This window comes from Globicephala melas, chromosome 12, assembly GCF_963455315.2.
Source record: "Globicephala melas chromosome 12, mGloMel1.2, whole genome shotgun sequence".
Taxonomy (NCBI): Eukaryota; Metazoa; Chordata; class Mammalia; order Artiodactyla; family Delphinidae; genus Globicephala; species Globicephala melas.
The window spans coordinates 60,944,580-60,961,494 of record NC_083325.1 but is presented as its reverse complement, the minus strand read 5'-3'; the positions used below and the strand labels follow the sequence as shown (position 1 = coordinate 60,961,494).

At 35.9% G+C, this 16,915-nt stretch overlaps 1 protein-coding gene across 3 annotated transcripts in view; it reads right to left on the bottom strand.

Annotated features, from left to right (window-relative positions):
* HEATR5B (HEAT repeat containing 5B) overlaps positions 1-16,915 on the bottom strand; it is an 86,313-nt gene that overhangs the window by 26,953 nt on the left and 42,445 nt on the right. For all 3 annotated transcript variants that reach the window (XM_030857930.2, XM_060309218.1, XM_060309220.1), the window contains 5 exons: positions 10,787-10,931; positions 7,851-8,090; positions 6,722-6,973; positions 4,451-4,632; positions 2,246-2,314 (listed from right to left, as the gene is read on the bottom strand). In XM_030857930.2, coding sequence (XP_030713790.1) covers positions 2,246-2,314; positions 4,451-4,632; positions 6,722-6,973; positions 7,851-8,090; positions 10,787-10,931 — 888 coding nt within the window. The remainder of the gene's footprint in view (positions 1-2,245; positions 2,315-4,450; positions 4,633-6,721; positions 6,974-7,850; positions 8,091-10,786; positions 10,932-16,915) is intronic.

The window sequence follows — 16,915 nt, the reverse complement described above, 5'->3', positions numbered from 1 at the left end:
ATTCTTAAGGAAAATAACATTTTGGAGATATTTGATACTATTTCTGTGAATTTTGGTAGAAATATAACTGTAAGTTGGGGGAAACTGTCAAAATCGAGAATTTGGTGCTAAGTTTGCTTTGCAAAAACCTAAGTACCTTCTCCACTTTAAAGAACATGAAACCAGAAACTGCAGATACTGCATTATAGGTTTGGTTTATGAAGAAAGACAAAGCAAAACTGAATCAGCAAAATCATACTTAGAGAAAAGACTCTGGCCTTATATCAAAAGAGTGGTGAATGAATGTACACTTACAAATTTTAGACTGAAATAAAATATCTAAAGTATGTATTATGTTTATGATTCCAATGCTGCTTTAAATGATTTATTAACCTACTGATTACTGTCCCCAACTGTCCTCAATTGAAAACATTTGAGGGTTTTCCTATAATATCTAAGAATTACTTGATTTTCAGGTTCAACATGATGTTTACTCTAGTAAACAATCTGGGATGCCATGTTTCAAGATCTGCCCAAAGCCAACTCCTTCGGTAACCTTAAAGAAAGAAACTTGCAACCCAATGCTCCAGCTATTTCAAAACCAGGTTTCCTCCCAGAAACAGGACAGGAGGTCAAAAATTTAAGCCTGCCACTAGAAAAGAAGAAACTTCAGAAAGCAGGTAGGGCCACATAAGAAATAAGAAGTGTTCTTTTTCTTAAGATTTTTTTGATGTGGAACATTTTTAAAGTCTTTATTGAATTTGTTACAATATTGCTTCTGTTTTATGTTTGGCTTTTTGGCTGCAAGGCATGTGGGATCTTAGCTTCCTGACCAGGGATTGAACCTGCACTGCATTGGAAGGCAAAATCTTAACCACTGGACTGTCAGGGAAGTCCAAGAAATAGGACGTTTAAGGCAAATTCAGTAATAGGAAATTTTCATACTACTCATTCACAAGATGAAATTCTAATAGCTTTTGCCTTTCTGATGATCAGGAGCTTTATAGGATGTTTTGTCTGCTTAAATATTATGATCTGAAACACTACCATAATACATTTAATTATACATGACTGTGATTTCTGATGTCTGTGTGCCAGTGTCCCAATCTAAATGACTTAACCTACTCTAACTCCAAGGTTTGTACCATGATCCACAGACTTCTGTCTTAAACAAGGCTTCCTCTTCTCTCTCTAGCCTGCTGTTGGTAGAAGGAGTTCATTTCTCTGAAGGCCACCATTAAGATAGCAGGCTTCAGAAAAATAAATTCTAACAGAAGGAGGAGGCAACTCATTGACCAAAGAGTAATCAAACCTATTATTGCAAACAGCAGAACATTCTCTGCATAGAGGACACATGTAGCTTGACTGAATTCTAAGCAATAAAGATGGAATACAGCCCTGTACTCCGGAAAACTGAGAAGGATGGAGTTGCTTCTCTTCTATCCTTAGGTTAGCAGACAAAGAATTGGATTTTTTTTTGAAAGATTAGAGCTTAATGCACAAATCCTTTTTCAGGACAGAGCATGAAAAAGATGAACTTATTAAAGGTGTAGGAACATAGGTGCTTCTGTAACTCTCTTCAGAAAAAATAATATGAGAATAATCCCCTGGAATCAATTTTGCAATAAAACTTCCATATTGTGAAATTGTCTTTAGGATAATTTTAATACACAGAAACTTGTAGAATTTTCACAACCTGTGGTCAAAAACCCTTTTATTACCTATTTATTATTACTATATATTCTTCAATGATTATAGATTTTGAGATTTTACTTTTATTCTAGTCCCTCTTATGACTTTACATCTCCACTGACTACTGGACAATGTAAGAGCTATGTATTCCAAAGTCATGTCCTCAGCTACAGCAAAAAAAAATGTGATTAATAGTTAGTACTTCATCATTTCACACAGAATAAAAAAGGAAGCTGTCACTGTTGTATTTCTGAGATAAAAATAAACACTATTTGGGGCTTCCCTGGTGGCGCAGTGGTTGAGAGTCCGCCTGCCAATGCAGGGGACACAGGTTCGTGCCCCGGCCCGGGAAGATCCCACATGCTGTGGGGCGGCTGGGCCCGTAAGCTATGGCCGCTGAGCCTGCGTGTCCGGAGCCTGTGCTCCACAATGGGAGAGGCCACAACAGTGAGAGGCCTGCGTACCGCAAAAAAAAAAAATAATACTATTTGATTTTTCTCTCTTGGAAGTGAAATTCTAAGATATCTATAAATTTATAGAAGATAACTATTGAAAATTCTATTTTTCTTCTTACCTGGCAAGCTTTTGCTATTATGTCTGATGGAGTATCTTGTGAAAAGGCTGGTCTTAGAGCAGCTCCCACCTAGAAAAATGAATACAAGCATTTTATTTTTAAAGATAAGTAGTAAACCTTTTGTGTCTTTGGAGATGAAAACACACAAAACACATCTTTGTTCCTTTCCTTTTTATCTCTCTTTTTGGTGACAATAAACTCAATTATACCATTCTTCTTCTGCTTTCCAGGAGATTATCATTATCCAATCTGCAGGATCCTATACCAAACAGGCAATTAATCTTATTTGTTTTTCATTTATTTTTAATAGTAAATAGGATTTTCTGACAAAGCCACATGTTCCCAGAGATAACAGAAAACTGCTTTTTTTTTTTTCTATCTATATTCCTGAACATATTTCTAATAGTATTTACTTCATGGGTGAATCTCATATAACTGAGATTAAAGGCTCAATTTCTTTAAATAACTAAGTAGTACTAAAAATTCACATAGTCACTAAAAGACCTTAAAAATCATTTCACCTCAAAAAGAGACGCTTTAAAAGAAAGTTGCTCAAGAAATATTAACGTACTGTTATCATAGTAATAAGTGAAGAAATATGAGCTTTAGTTTTTTTTATCCAAGTACTAACCAGGTCCAGCCTGCTTAGAGCTTTAGTTTTAATAAGCCAGTATCAGTCACAGATTCTTAGATATATTACATTTAATATGTAGGAGCTGAATTAGGAACTAAATATAGTCAACTCCTAATTTGAGATTTCTTCCATTACACCAGGTAAAGATACCTGACTTAGATAATTTACTTTTAAATGGTTTATGAAAAAAAAAGTGAGAGAGTGAGAGAATGTGTGTGTGTGTGTATGTGTTGAGTGTAGAGAGAGAGAAAAAAATCAATGTTAAAAAGGAAATGAGGCAAAATTCTCAATTGGCAAATATGAATGAAGGATGAAGGGTATAAGACAGGTTTTTTGGTACTATTCTTGCAATTATTTCTGTAGGTTTGAAATTATTTCTAAATAGAAAGATTTTTTTAAAAAGACCTTCATTCTGATAGGTTGGGTATTTGGGAGTAAATAATTATATACAGGTTTTCTACAGCCATTTGGCCTAGAAAGTATAACTTCTTTACCTATACTTATGATGGAAAAAAATGGACTATACATTATCCACACTTTTTAATTTTGTGTATGTTTGAACACAGATTTTAGATGAAGTATGATGTGTCTAGAGCCAAGATTTTGGTACAATCACAGTGAAAAAAAAAGTTCGTTCTTTTCTTACATAAGTTTTTTTCGCCTTCATATAATCCATTACTAGGATTACATCTATTGTGCCGCTTTTGAAGAACATAAATATAGGCATAAATTTCAGGGGAAACAAGTATATCTGTGTTTAGAATATAATAAAAAAATCTTTTGAAAGTATACAATTCTTTCAGTAATATTTTTCACTATTATTAAAAGTTAATTTATCCTTCAGCATACAAGAGGCAATTGCTTTTTTTTTTTAATTTATTTATTAATTTTTGGCTGTGTTGGGTCTTAGTTGTGACACATGGGATCTTAGTTGCGGCATGCGGGATCTTTCGTTGTGGCGTGCAGGCTTCTCTGTGGTGCACAGGCTCCAGAGCACGTGGGCTCACAGCTTGCAGCACATGGGCTCTCTACTTGAGGCCATGAGCTCAGTAGCTGTGGTGTGTAGGCTTGCTTGCCCTGCAGCATGTGGGATCTTAGTTCCCCAGTCAGGGATCGAACCCGCGTCCCCTGCATTGGAAGGCTGATTCTTTACCATTGGACCACCAGTGAAGTCCCAAGGCAACTGCTTTTTATTTTAAAAAATGCTTATCAAGTCTTGGCATATAAAATAACAGCAGTAAATCCACAACACTCTTTAAATGTTCCTTTTATCTTTTAAATGGCATGGCTAAATATCTAAACATAAGACTGGAAAGCCAGGCTGGAACATCTATTCTAGTTTTATCACTAATACTACATCATGACTTAAAAATAGTGACAAGTTTTATACAATTGTTTCTTCAACTGTGAATTGATTCAAACTGTGTGACAGGCAATGGGAGTAAAGATATGCATTCTACATGAATAAATAGGTTACAGGTCCAAATACATTTCTCCAGGGGATCTTCACTTCTTTAATCTTCACTTTTCAAAAGATCAGTTTTAATTTTGAAACAAATAAAATATCTCACATTGGCTTGATACTGCTCCAGAATCACATGACCTGGAAATTCTGGCTCAGGCACAGATGCAAACTTCTTGATAATGTCTTCAAGTGCTTGGAGCCCAGCCATCCGCAGCTGGTTACTATGATCGGTTGCAGCCATGAATGCCATGCGAATCAGGTCAGAGAGATGAAGTACCAAGAGATCATCTAAAAATAAAAATAGAAGGCAAAAAGGAAAACATTTCCAAAATTAAGTGTAATCACATAAAAATACGGAAAGAAATAAACTTCTTTAAAAAAGCATTTATGATCCACATATTTCACCATGTTTAAAATAACAATGATACACTTTCAAGAAAGTTTCCATGCCATAATCTCTCAAGAATATTGGTAAACCTTTATACAATAACACTGACGACATTGTAAACTGACATCTGAAGCAAAATAACTGATTATCATAATTTTCCCCAAAAGAGTTTGTAATTTTTTTGTCAGCGGAGGTTGGCAAATTTTTTTTGTAAAGAAACAGATAGTAAATATTTTTGGCTTTGCTGGCCATATAATTTCTAACATAACTACTCAACTCTGCTGTTGTAGTATGTACAAAGACCATATGTACACAAATGGTTACACTGTGCTCCAATAAAACTATTTATAAAAACAGACTGCAGGCTGGATTTGGACTGCAAGCTGTAGTTTACCAACCTCTACTCTGGAAAAGATTTTTATAAGGACAAGATGTAGAAAAGGGAAGCCTTTTTCCTTTTAGCCTTAGAGTAAAGGCTGCCCTAGATCAGTCCTATCAAAGCTTAAAAGCAAGGCAATTGTTCCCAGAATGAAACTGCTATTGCTTCTCTACACAGTCTCTACCTACACCCTCTCTCAAATCAAGACCTCTATCTTTTTCCAAAATCCAAGGTGATGAACTCCTAACGTGGGGGAGAAGAAAGGGGCACTGGGCAGAAACTCCAAAATGGGGAGACAATTAGGGGACTGATAGAGGTTTATTGCATTCTGGGATCTTCTGGCCCACAGAACTATAAGTTAATAAACTTCTGTTATTTTAAGCCACTAAGTTTGCAGTCATTTATTATAGCAACAATAGAAAACGAATACATCCAACCTCTTCTACCTGGAAAACCTTCTCTCTGCCTCTAAAACCCAGTTTCAAAATGATCCCTTCTGTGAGGTCTTCCCTGGCACTTCAAGAAATGAGTAGCAGTTTTTTATGTTCCCAAAGTACTCTATCCTTCCACTATTGGGATATATGATTATTTTTGAGTGATAACTTTGTCTCTCTTTCTTCTAGACTAGAAATTCTTCAAGAGCAAGGACTATGTTTTTTTCTTCTTTGGATCTCCAATGGGAAGTAAAGAACAAGATTCGGTAAATATCTGATGAATAATGACATGATTAAAGACACCCTGTTCACAACATATTGTGCTTTGCTGGTACCCTATATTCAGATTCCAATTTTATACATAGTATAATACTGTTTTACTTTTTGTTTTTTAGTCCATTTGTGAGTTTTACTGCTTCTTATACACAACAAAGTAAACTGAAAGGCATTTTTAACATATAGACTTCAATACAGATAACATATACGATGTGTCTTCGGATATTTTAAAAAATGACACGATGACGAAGAGACAACAAAGCGTAAGATAAGACAGTCTGTTACTCTACTACCTCTCTCAGATTCTCTAGGTTTCTTCATTTGTAAGTGAAGATACTGGCCTGATGATCTCTTTGTAAATTCCCTATAATATCTGATCCAGGGGATATACGGTATAAAAACTTACAAATGATCAAAAAGTAAAAGGTTTCAGTAATAAACACTTTTCACCTTTTCAAAAATACCTAATAGCAGTTCTGAAATCTGAGAGTTTGAAATCTTCCATGGCATTCATGAATTCTGACATTCTCCAAGGCTGGGGATTGCCAAACTCACTTTATTTATTCACCTTAAACTTTTGCTAAAAGTAGGATAAGGTACCAAGGAAACATAAGTTACTGCCATCATTATGCTTAGGGCCATCATTATCCTTAGGGCAAATGATTAAGATAAATATATCTTAAGATAGATAGATATATAACTTTGGACTGCTTTCCTCAACTTATCTTCCCAATAGGGATCAGAAGTTGGACAGTATATAGAGAGGACAGAAAACAAAGGTAAAAGGCAAGAAAACGTACAATAAATGAAAGGCATAGTCTAAAGCATGTTACAAAGCAGTAAAATATTTCAAACCTATAAAAATATTCTGGGGAAAAGAAGTACTGATTTTTAATTTACTTGTAGGGTTTCGCAGTTTAGCAGAACGTGCCATAGCAAGGTCAAAGTGAGCCTGGTCTGCATTCTCACACAAATTGATGATTCGACACAGGCAATCAGCAGCAAATACTCGAGTGGCCCAGCGAGGTGCCACAAAGGGCTTTGATTTATCTTCTTCTCCTAGTGTGGTAAACATGGTATCATCATCCATCTCATCTTTCTTTTCAAATTCTTCATCTTTTCCACTACTTAAGGGAGTTGCAGTACTCATATCTGTAACAAAAATAAAAGCATATTATAACAACCTTACATATAGCAAAAACGATGCTTTAGAAATAGTACTGTTTGATGATATCTAACTTAAAACCAGTAGAAAACAGTAGAATTGGCAAGATTTTTCTTTTAACAATCAATAAAAAGCCAAGGAGGGGGAGTGGGAGGTACAAACTATTTGGTGTAAGACAGACTCAAGGACGTATTATACAACATGGGGAATAGAGCCAATAATTTTGTAATAACTGTGAATGGAAAGTAATCTTTAAAAATTATATAAAAATTTACAATAAATAAAAAATTTAAAAAGATAGCAGCCATTAATTTTCAACTTGAAATTCAATAATATTGTTTTGTCTTCATTGTATGCACTTTCACAATGACTTTACTTTTATGAAAGCTATGATGGTTGTTCTGTTTATGACAGCCATATAAAGTTTCTCCTTAAAATAAATATATTTAATTTAAAAAATAAATAAAAATAGAAATTAAAAAACCAGGGAAAGAATAACATAAAAATATTTTATATATTTCACTAGTTTTACATCTTATGTCAAATGACAGAGTAGCCTGGGATTTTTATATATGAAAATTAGTTTGAACTTAGTCATTTGTCAAAAATAACCAAAGTTCATTAGTTTGTAATATAATTTAATCTTCAACATTTTACAGGGATTTACAGATTAAAAATTATTAGTATTTTAAAATGTAAGCTCTATGTAACTGTAATGTAATATATGTATCTAAATATATCTATATATGGTGTATATCTATATATGCATCTATTTCTATACATGGTATATATATCTATAGATATATATCAAAATTAAATAATTTTCATTATCTTAAGAATATATTTTATATATTAAATACATACCACTTGAAGCTGCTAGGACATCTTTACAAAGCATTAGCCAATGGGAAAGTTTTTCTACAGCCAGTGATGACAGCATATGTCCCAAAGTATCATGAATATCAGAACATAATTTTCTATCAGTCTCCCGGTCTAGCATTCCAAAAAGAAGTCCCTCAAGACCAGTTTCTGTTATATTAACACCCTGGTGCCGGCAATGGACATCACTTCGAGAACTAGCTCCAGTTGCAAAAGGACTGACATCTGAAAAACAGTTTTTACAAATGAACTTGTAAAGGATTTTATCGTATACTACAGGTAACAATTATGTTAAAGACCATGATTTACATGTAAATTCACAATAACAACAAAAACAGCTAGCTATATACACAATTTAACTATGGTGTCCAATTTACCTATCTTTAGAATTAGAATTTTATCTGACAATAAAGGTAAAAACTCTGATCTTTAAGACTGTTTATTCTGTGGTATTTTAAACAAATCTCCAGGGAATGCTCATTAAATATATATTTGATTTTAACAACAAAAAGTGTGGGAAAGAGACATTTTTAAATAGATTTAATAGTCTGAAAAAATTATTGCTATATATGTTGGGTGAACGAATTGAAACTTATTTAGTCTTCTAGTTCAGATTTTACAAATCTATAAAGCTAGAACACAAATTATAAATAGATTATATCCTAAAAGTTTATTTAAAAATTGGGAAAGGGGCTTCTCTGGTGGCGCAGTGGTTGGGGGTCCGCCTGCCGATGCAGGGGATGCGGGTTCGTGCCCCGGTCCGGGAGGATCCCGCGTGCCGCGGAGCGGCTGGGCCCGTGAGCCATGGCCGCTGAGCCTGCGCGTCCGGAGCCTGTGCTCCGCAGCGGGAGAGGCCGCGGCAGTGAGAGGCCCGCGTACCTCAAAAAAAAAAAAAAAATTGGGAAAATCCTGCCCAATCAAAAGTTGTTATGAAATAGTACTTAAATTTCTTGCTTTATCTGAAACTCTTTTTATTCTTATAAACAGTAGGAGTAGAACAACTGGCAGCCTTTAAGAATGAATACTATTAGGCTCCCCGAAGTCCAAAGCCCTCTGAACCTTGAAGAGAGTGATAAAGAGGGATGAGGGCTGAAAAGTGGCTTTTTAAAATTGAGTCACTCCAAAGACAGAATAAGGGGAGGTTTGCAGAAAATAGCCACAGTGAGGGGAATTCAAAGACAGTAGGAAAGGGAAGGTTCCAAGAAGGGAACATTACGGACAGATTAGGCACAGAGGCCTATTTTTCACTTAGCAGTATACAGTGAATATTTTCCCGTATCAAGAATTTTACTTCCATGACGTGAATAGAAGAAAAATGCTATCTTATGATTGTATTAACTTGCAACTATTCAATCACTAGAGGTTAAAAGTATTCATATGTTGATATTTCTCCTTTGATAAAACACCTCTTTTGTGTGCTCTCATGATTTTTACAGATGCATAAAAGAGTTACCATAGCAGATCCGAGACTACCCTATTAAGGCCTGATATTACGGGAACTGGGTTTCAGGAAGGTTCCCATCATTTCCTGATAAAAGTGGCTTACTGTGCCTAAATCATCTGTACCAACAATATAGTTTATGCTGAACATCTGCTTTCCTTCTGAGAGTCTGAACTTTTGGTATATGCCAGGCAGACCACGCCTATTTGACCAGTCCCCAATAAAAATCTTGGGCACTGAGTATCTAGCAAGATTCGCTAGCAGACAACATTTCACATGTGTTGTCACAACTCCTTGCTGTGTGACTCCATGGGGAGTGGACTCTTGGAAGCTTGTGCCTGGTTTCCTCTAGACTTCACTCCATTTATCCTCTCCCTTTGCCGATTTTGCCTTGTATCCTTTTGCTGTAATAAATCACAGCCATAAGCGTGACTATATGCTGAGTCCTAGCAAATCATCAAACCTGGAGGGTGGTCTTAGGCCCCCGGCACACTAATTTGTAAAAGCTTTAAAAATATTAAAATATAAATGCGCACATTTAATACAATAAGCATATTTTGAAACTATGTTTCCCTCTCTTAGTTTGTCTCTTTCAATTTTGATTATGGTGACTGACATCTAGAAGTTTTGAAATTTTACATGTATTCAGGAGAATTCTGTAACTATTTTTGGTGCTGTTTTCTCTCCAAAAAGCAGTGATGTTTACTGTTAGACTTTTATAATAAACTTCTTTTACATTCTACAGTACAGTATGCTTGTTAATAGAGCTCTTATTACACTATGCTAAAACTGAAGTTATTTTGGTATGTTGCTTCTTAGTATCCAAGCAACTTCTATGCATTAGGAAGCTCTTATAAGTAAAACTTTTCTCTCACAATAGGGGAAATCTCTGTCAAGCTCTGAAAAAGTTCCCAAACCACCTATCCCTAGAAACAGAAGACCAGCTACAAATTCAAGCTATACTTAAAACTCTCCCAAAAGCAAAAAGAACTGAAGAAAGCGAAGATCCACCTTTCGTTACCCAAACATCTACTGACATTTCACAGTTTTACTGGTTACTTTGGTCTTACCTTCTTCAGGGAAAAGTTACATCACAAAAGGTTAACTACTGTCAAAGACTGGAAGCTTTCAGGTAACCCTAAAATAGATAATTTCTCTTTTCAGAAGCCTACTAATGATACAAGGCAATATCCTTAGTCATCCCGTATACAGCTAAAACATTCTCAAGGGATGGCGGAAGTGTCCTGATACTAAATGCTACAAAAAATTTTTTTCAGCTATGAAATTTTAAAAAAGGTAAAAATGTAAAGTTACCAAGAAAACTACATGGGAATTTTAAAAATGATAACAGTTTTATTTTACCTAAAAGAATAAGAAAATTGACCATATTTCAATGCAAAAATGTTATTTAATAAGTAATACTCATTTGAAATGTTAAAATACTTAAACAAAATGAATATTGACCAATAATATAACTTACTAGCACCACTGCTCTCTTTGTCCCCTGCATTTTTTGCTAGGCTCATGGCATATTCGCATACTTCAGCTGCTTCTCTTTGGGCAAGCTGCCGGAGACATGCCACAGCTGCTCGTCGAAGTAACAAATGGGAACTACATAAGTGAACCTGTAAACCACAACAGTTTTAGACTTTTCTTAAAAAAAGCTGTAATCTCACTTGCCTAATGAATATATATGAACACCTTACTTGTGAAGAGGCTCTTCATTTAACCACCTCAGTTGTTTAAGATATAGCCAAATAATGGCCTTTTCAATAAATAGTAATACCAATAAAATGTATAAAGAATATTTTGGTAGCCTATAAAATAACTGCCCCAAGACTTGGGCACTAAAGATCACAAAATATACTTAGATTAAGATCCAGAAAGATCTTTTGCACATCTTATTTTACACATGGTCGTACTAAATTCTGTCAACGAAATTTTTTAAGTGCACAGAGATTAACTGTAGTGAATGAACAGTTAGGGGGCAGAACACACAGTAAGAATTGAAAGCAAAGCGGGGTGTATAGTAAAATAAAAAACCAAAATCAAGCAAACATAAATATCTGAAAAGAACTGCAAAATGGATCCTTTCGGTATAGCATTTTTTTTAATCTCACAAGTTCGTGAAAGAATCAATATAGTACACTCTTTTACATGAAGTAAAGTATAAGAGGCAGTACTGCATAATAATTAAGAGCTCAGGCTCCAGGTGCCAGACTGGATTTGAATCTTGGCTCTGCACTTACTCCTGTGTGATTAGACAAGTTAGATAAGTTACTTAACCTCTCTGTGCCTTGTTTGCCCATATGTGAAATGGGGATAGTAATTCTTCACAGGAATATAGTGAAAATAAAATAAGTTAAAATAAGTATTTTACTTAGAACAGTGGATGACACCTGGTAATTGCTCAATAAATGTTAGCTATTATCACTATTACTATAAATCTGACTCATTGAGAAAATATTATGTTCCATATGCTGCTTTTTAAGCAAGGAAGTAGGTAATATATTTTAGAAAGAATCTCATCCAGAAATGATGGGGGGGGGAAATAAAATAATAAATAAGTGATGTAGAATACATAACTCCTTCACAATGCTAGATAATATATTTTATCCTCTTAATATAGCATTTGTAACTTATTTTTGTGTAAAACTCACAGCCCATGAAATTACGCCAAGTATTAAAAAAAGAAAATATAACTGAGGAGAGAAAACCTGACAGATCAGATTTTTTTCAACAGAATATATTTTTTTCACGTCTCTTCCTGAAAATAAAGACGTTTTGGAACTGGCAAATATCTTATAATTAGAAAAGTTAAGCATGATCATATGAGATGGGAAGAAAAAGTATCTCAGAGTTTCTGCCTTTTTATCTGTACAATGGGGACAATGTCCACCTTACCTCTATCTTACACAACTGTGGTAAGACCAAAGCATTAAATATATATGAAGCAGAACACCATAAATTTAATTACATAAATTTAATTACAACTAAATAGAATTATAGCTAAGAAAATACACTCAAGAAATGCTGACTAGCAGAATCAAAGTGAAAGAAATAAAACATTTTAAGGTTTACAAAGTGTTTTCAAAAACTCAATTTCAATGATCCTGAGGTGTACTCTCCCACCCCATTTTAACATCTCTGATATTAGAGATGCAAATTATCATTAATGGTGTCTTGCAGCCACTGTAAACCAGGTAACAACAAAGTTGTATTTGTTTGAAAACTTTCCCTTGACACTTCCTGGTAAAATCCAAAAAATGTCAGGAATAAACCATATTAAATTTGATAAAAATATACGGCTTCGTGCAGACTTCCTAGCTGCTTAGATATAATCACAATCTACTGTGACATCCATCAGTATAGCTTGGTTTAGCTTTGCTCTTGAATTTTATATAAATGGAACCATGAAGTCTGTTCTCTTCTGTGTCTGGTTTCTTTTTAGCAGTATGTCTGTGAAATTCATCCATGTGATTCCATGTAACAGTTCATTCATTTTTATTGTTGTGTAATATTTTATTGAAGAATTATATCACTATTTATCCACTCTGCTGATTGGTGGACACTTAGGTTGTTTCTGGGTTTTGGCTAGTATGAATAACCAAGCAATGAACATTCCTGTACATGTTTTTTGCACACATGTGCATGCATTTCTGTCAGGTATTTAGAGTGGAGTTGCTGGGTTATACTGTATGCACACTTTCAACTTTTTGTAGATTATGCCTCATTGTTTTCCGAAGAAGCTGTTTTTTTTTTCTTACATTCCACAAACCTTAGGAATTTGTGTGCTGCTTGCTCCTACATTAAGACCTCTACCTTCCTATAAAAAGCTCTGTTATTTAAACTTTATGTTACCTTGCTATCCTATCCCTTCTGTGCCTGCCATATACTTATATCATGGTCAACTGGATATCCCTGCTCTGTCACTGACGACATGGGCATTCAGCTCAAGTCTTCCTCTCACTGACATCTCCTATAATTTTCCCAGATGACGTAAATGCCATGTGTGGAATAAATGTGCACAGGAGAATGACTGGTCACATGGTATAAAAAGCACCCACTTGCCAGGAGGGAAATAACACTAATTCAGAGTGGTTGTTGTTCTTTCAAAAACACATTTTGAACAGTTCTATCATTAGATACATTTTAATACTTTTAGATCGTTTAATCAAGATTACTATGGTGAAACTTACCTCTTAATACATTTGCTGAAAAAAATCATATTTCATTTGTGTTAGGTATTACACGTGGTATCACATGATACGGCCATTTCTGGTGGCAATGACTGAGTAGAGACGAACATGAAATGGATAAAAATCATCACTGATTTCACTAATTTGGATGAATCCATGTGTGGACTGATTTTTAGAGAGTGTCAAAGATTTGGTAATGAATACAGCTCGAAGGGCATTTGGCAATGTGCAAACAAGTTAGCCACTTGAGTGGCCCCTCTGTCTCATCTTTATCTGCCATGCCATCTCCTTCCCACCAGTTTTTTGGAAGAGGTTCAGGAAAGTACTCCAACATGCCTTGTAATAAAACCCTTGATGTGCTACGGAAATCATTTTGGAAACATTATCTGCATTAACACATAGGAAACTCATTGTGTTCCCTACGGCTTACTGATAACCTCCACTGAGATAAAGAAATTCATGTTATTACTTGACCAGATCCTCTTAAATGTGTTCCACCTCATAAGGTCAACTTTCACAGAATAATTACATTTAAGGAGGAAAAAAATGGAGAGAGGAAGCAGACAATTTGAGGAGTGTGTGTCTGCATCTTCATCACATTTATCAGTTGCCTATTAGAGCTGTATCATGTAACAAGTCCACCTTGCTCAAGAGATGCCATCTGTGCCCTCAGAACTTGGCATTAGGCCATGGCTTTTGGCAGGATGGTACATATCTTGTTGCAGAATGCAATCTAGTGTATACTATTAGTTGACTATTTTCTTTGTGGATGTTCTCTGTAAACATTTCATGTGCATCTGGTTTCCACCCTGCAGCACACCTTGACGGTCTGGGACTGATTCAGTTCCCTCTGGTCTACGGTGAAAAGGAGCAAATCTTGTTGAGTAAAGCTAAATATACCACACCAGATCTAATGGCTAAGATCTTGGCCTTTCAGTTCCTTCACCTCCTCCTGGATAACCTTCTCTTCCCTTTCCTCAACAATATTCTCCCACAGTTACCTCTATGGTGCCCTTCTTGCTCCTCTTGTCTTTACCTTCCTCCCTCACCCAAATGAGATTCTATAACCCATCATTTCAGCACTGTCTTGTTAATATCCTTCCCTCCCCCATCCTGCTGTCATTTAAGTGAATCTGCTTGGCCAAAGTCCAACTATGAATGTATCAGCATACCTGCTCAAGATGTTTACAGCTGTTGGAGAAAAATCTCACAACTAGATGTTTACAGCTGTTGGAGAAAAATCTCACAGCTAGATGCACTGGTACCATCATAAATCACACGACGGACCTGAAGAGGGTCACTAACCTCTACTGAACCCTCGGAACTATCACAGAATCTTTTATTTCTGCAGTTACTTCAATCTCCCACATCCCATTCTCCTCAAACTTCTGATCCTCCTCTTTGCTCCCTCATCCACAGAACTTGATCTTCCCTATTACTTGATTAAGAAAGTACCAGTCATTATATAATAACTCCCTCAACTTCCAGTCACCAAATCCAAAACCCACCTGTGTCTACACTCATCCTCTCCATGCCTACACTCATCCTCTCCTCCTTTCTTCATTTTGCACTGGAAGAGATACTTGTGTCCTGAAAACTATGCCACTGGAAACCTTGGAGGAGTAACTATTCCCTCTCTGTCCTACACCTTTAACTCTCCCACCCTACTGGCTCCATCTTGTCAACATACAAACACGCTCACTCTTCTCACTACTGTAGAAGTAAAAGCATCTCTTTTGACGCCATCACCCACTTGACCTATTGTCTATCCTCTGTCCTCTCCTTTACAGTCAAACTTCTGGAAAGAAGTTCCTGTTCACATTCCATATGTAACCCGGTATATTTGGGCTTCCGTTTGTACCACTCTACCAGATGAGCTCTTGCTAAGGACACCATGTGACAAGAGTCAAAGGACACACTGTAGCTGTCATCTCATTTGATCTCTTGACAATATTTGATATGGCTGACCACTCTGCTACTCCACCTGGCATCTGTGAACACCACAACCTCTATTTTCCTTTTTAACTCTCTGACTGCTCTTTCATGTTTTTTGCTGACTCTTTTTCCTTTACTAAATTTTATATACTGGGTTCCTCATTCAGCACTCTCTCCCTGGCGATCTCATCTACTCCTATGTCTTTACCATTTAAATGCTCATGCCTCCCAAGTGAACCTCTCCAACCAGACTTCTCTTTTCCGAGCTCCAGGTCCACGTAACTATTCAAATGTCTAAAACTGAATTAATGATATCCACTCTTTCAGACCTTCTCCTATTCGAGTGTTGCCAATCTCAGGAAGTTATATTACTTTGCTCAAGTCAGAAACCTGGGTCACATCCTTCCTCCATCCCCTAATAAATCAACAAATTCCATCAATCTTTTTTCCTAAATATCACTCAAATCCATCTATTTTTCCCCATTCCCATTGCTACTAACTTGGAAAAGTCATTTTCCTCTCCATCCCTAGACCACCATAATTCCTACCCTGTAGAGTCCATTCGCCACTATGCAGCAAGAATGAAATGTAAAAAGTGCAAATCTGATCATGTTACTCCCCTGTGGAACTCCTTCTACTGGTTCCCAATCACTTGCAGAATAAAGTCCAAAGTTTTAACATATCTAGAAAGTCTGCAAGATGTGTCACCTGGCTAATTGTCCAGCTTCATCTTGTGACCCTATGACCCAGCTCCCCCTCTTCTCTCTTAGCCTTAACCACACTGACTAAAACGTTCCTAAAATGCATCCCCTCCTTCTCATCTCAGGGCCTTTCACATATGTTTCCCTCTGCCTAAAAATAAGTGCTGTTACTCTAACGTCACGCTTTTCCCAAAACTAACTCCTATTTATCCTACCTACAGTTCACACCTTACATATCATTTTTTCAGGGAAATCTTTTCTGAATGCCTGGGTTATGATAGGCTCCCCTGTTATATGCTCTCCTGTAGCCTCTTCTAGCACTTATTTGTAAATAATCATTGTTGACCATATTCCCTTTAAACTATAAACTCCATTATGACAGAGGCGTCATCTTGTCTCATCCACAAATGTATCCCTAGTACTTTGCACAGTTCCTGACATATAGCAACCTCTCAATAAATATTTGTTCAGTGAATCAATTAACAACTGTGATGATAGTAACAGATCCTCAGAAGTTAACAAGCAAACTTTAGGCAAAAGAATTCTGAGTGGGAAAGACTGAAAATATGATACATTCTTAGCCAAGAAATGAACAGTTCATTAAAATATTTCTTAAAGGGTAAAAAAGAAAATCAGTGAATAAAATGAATAGTCATAAAGTGACTACTAAGCTGAAACTCTAGAATGGATAGCCCAGGAAACATGTTTTTTTGTTTTGGCCTAGTCTGATCTTTTGGGAAACAAATTTGGGGCTGCCTAATTAAATCAATGAAT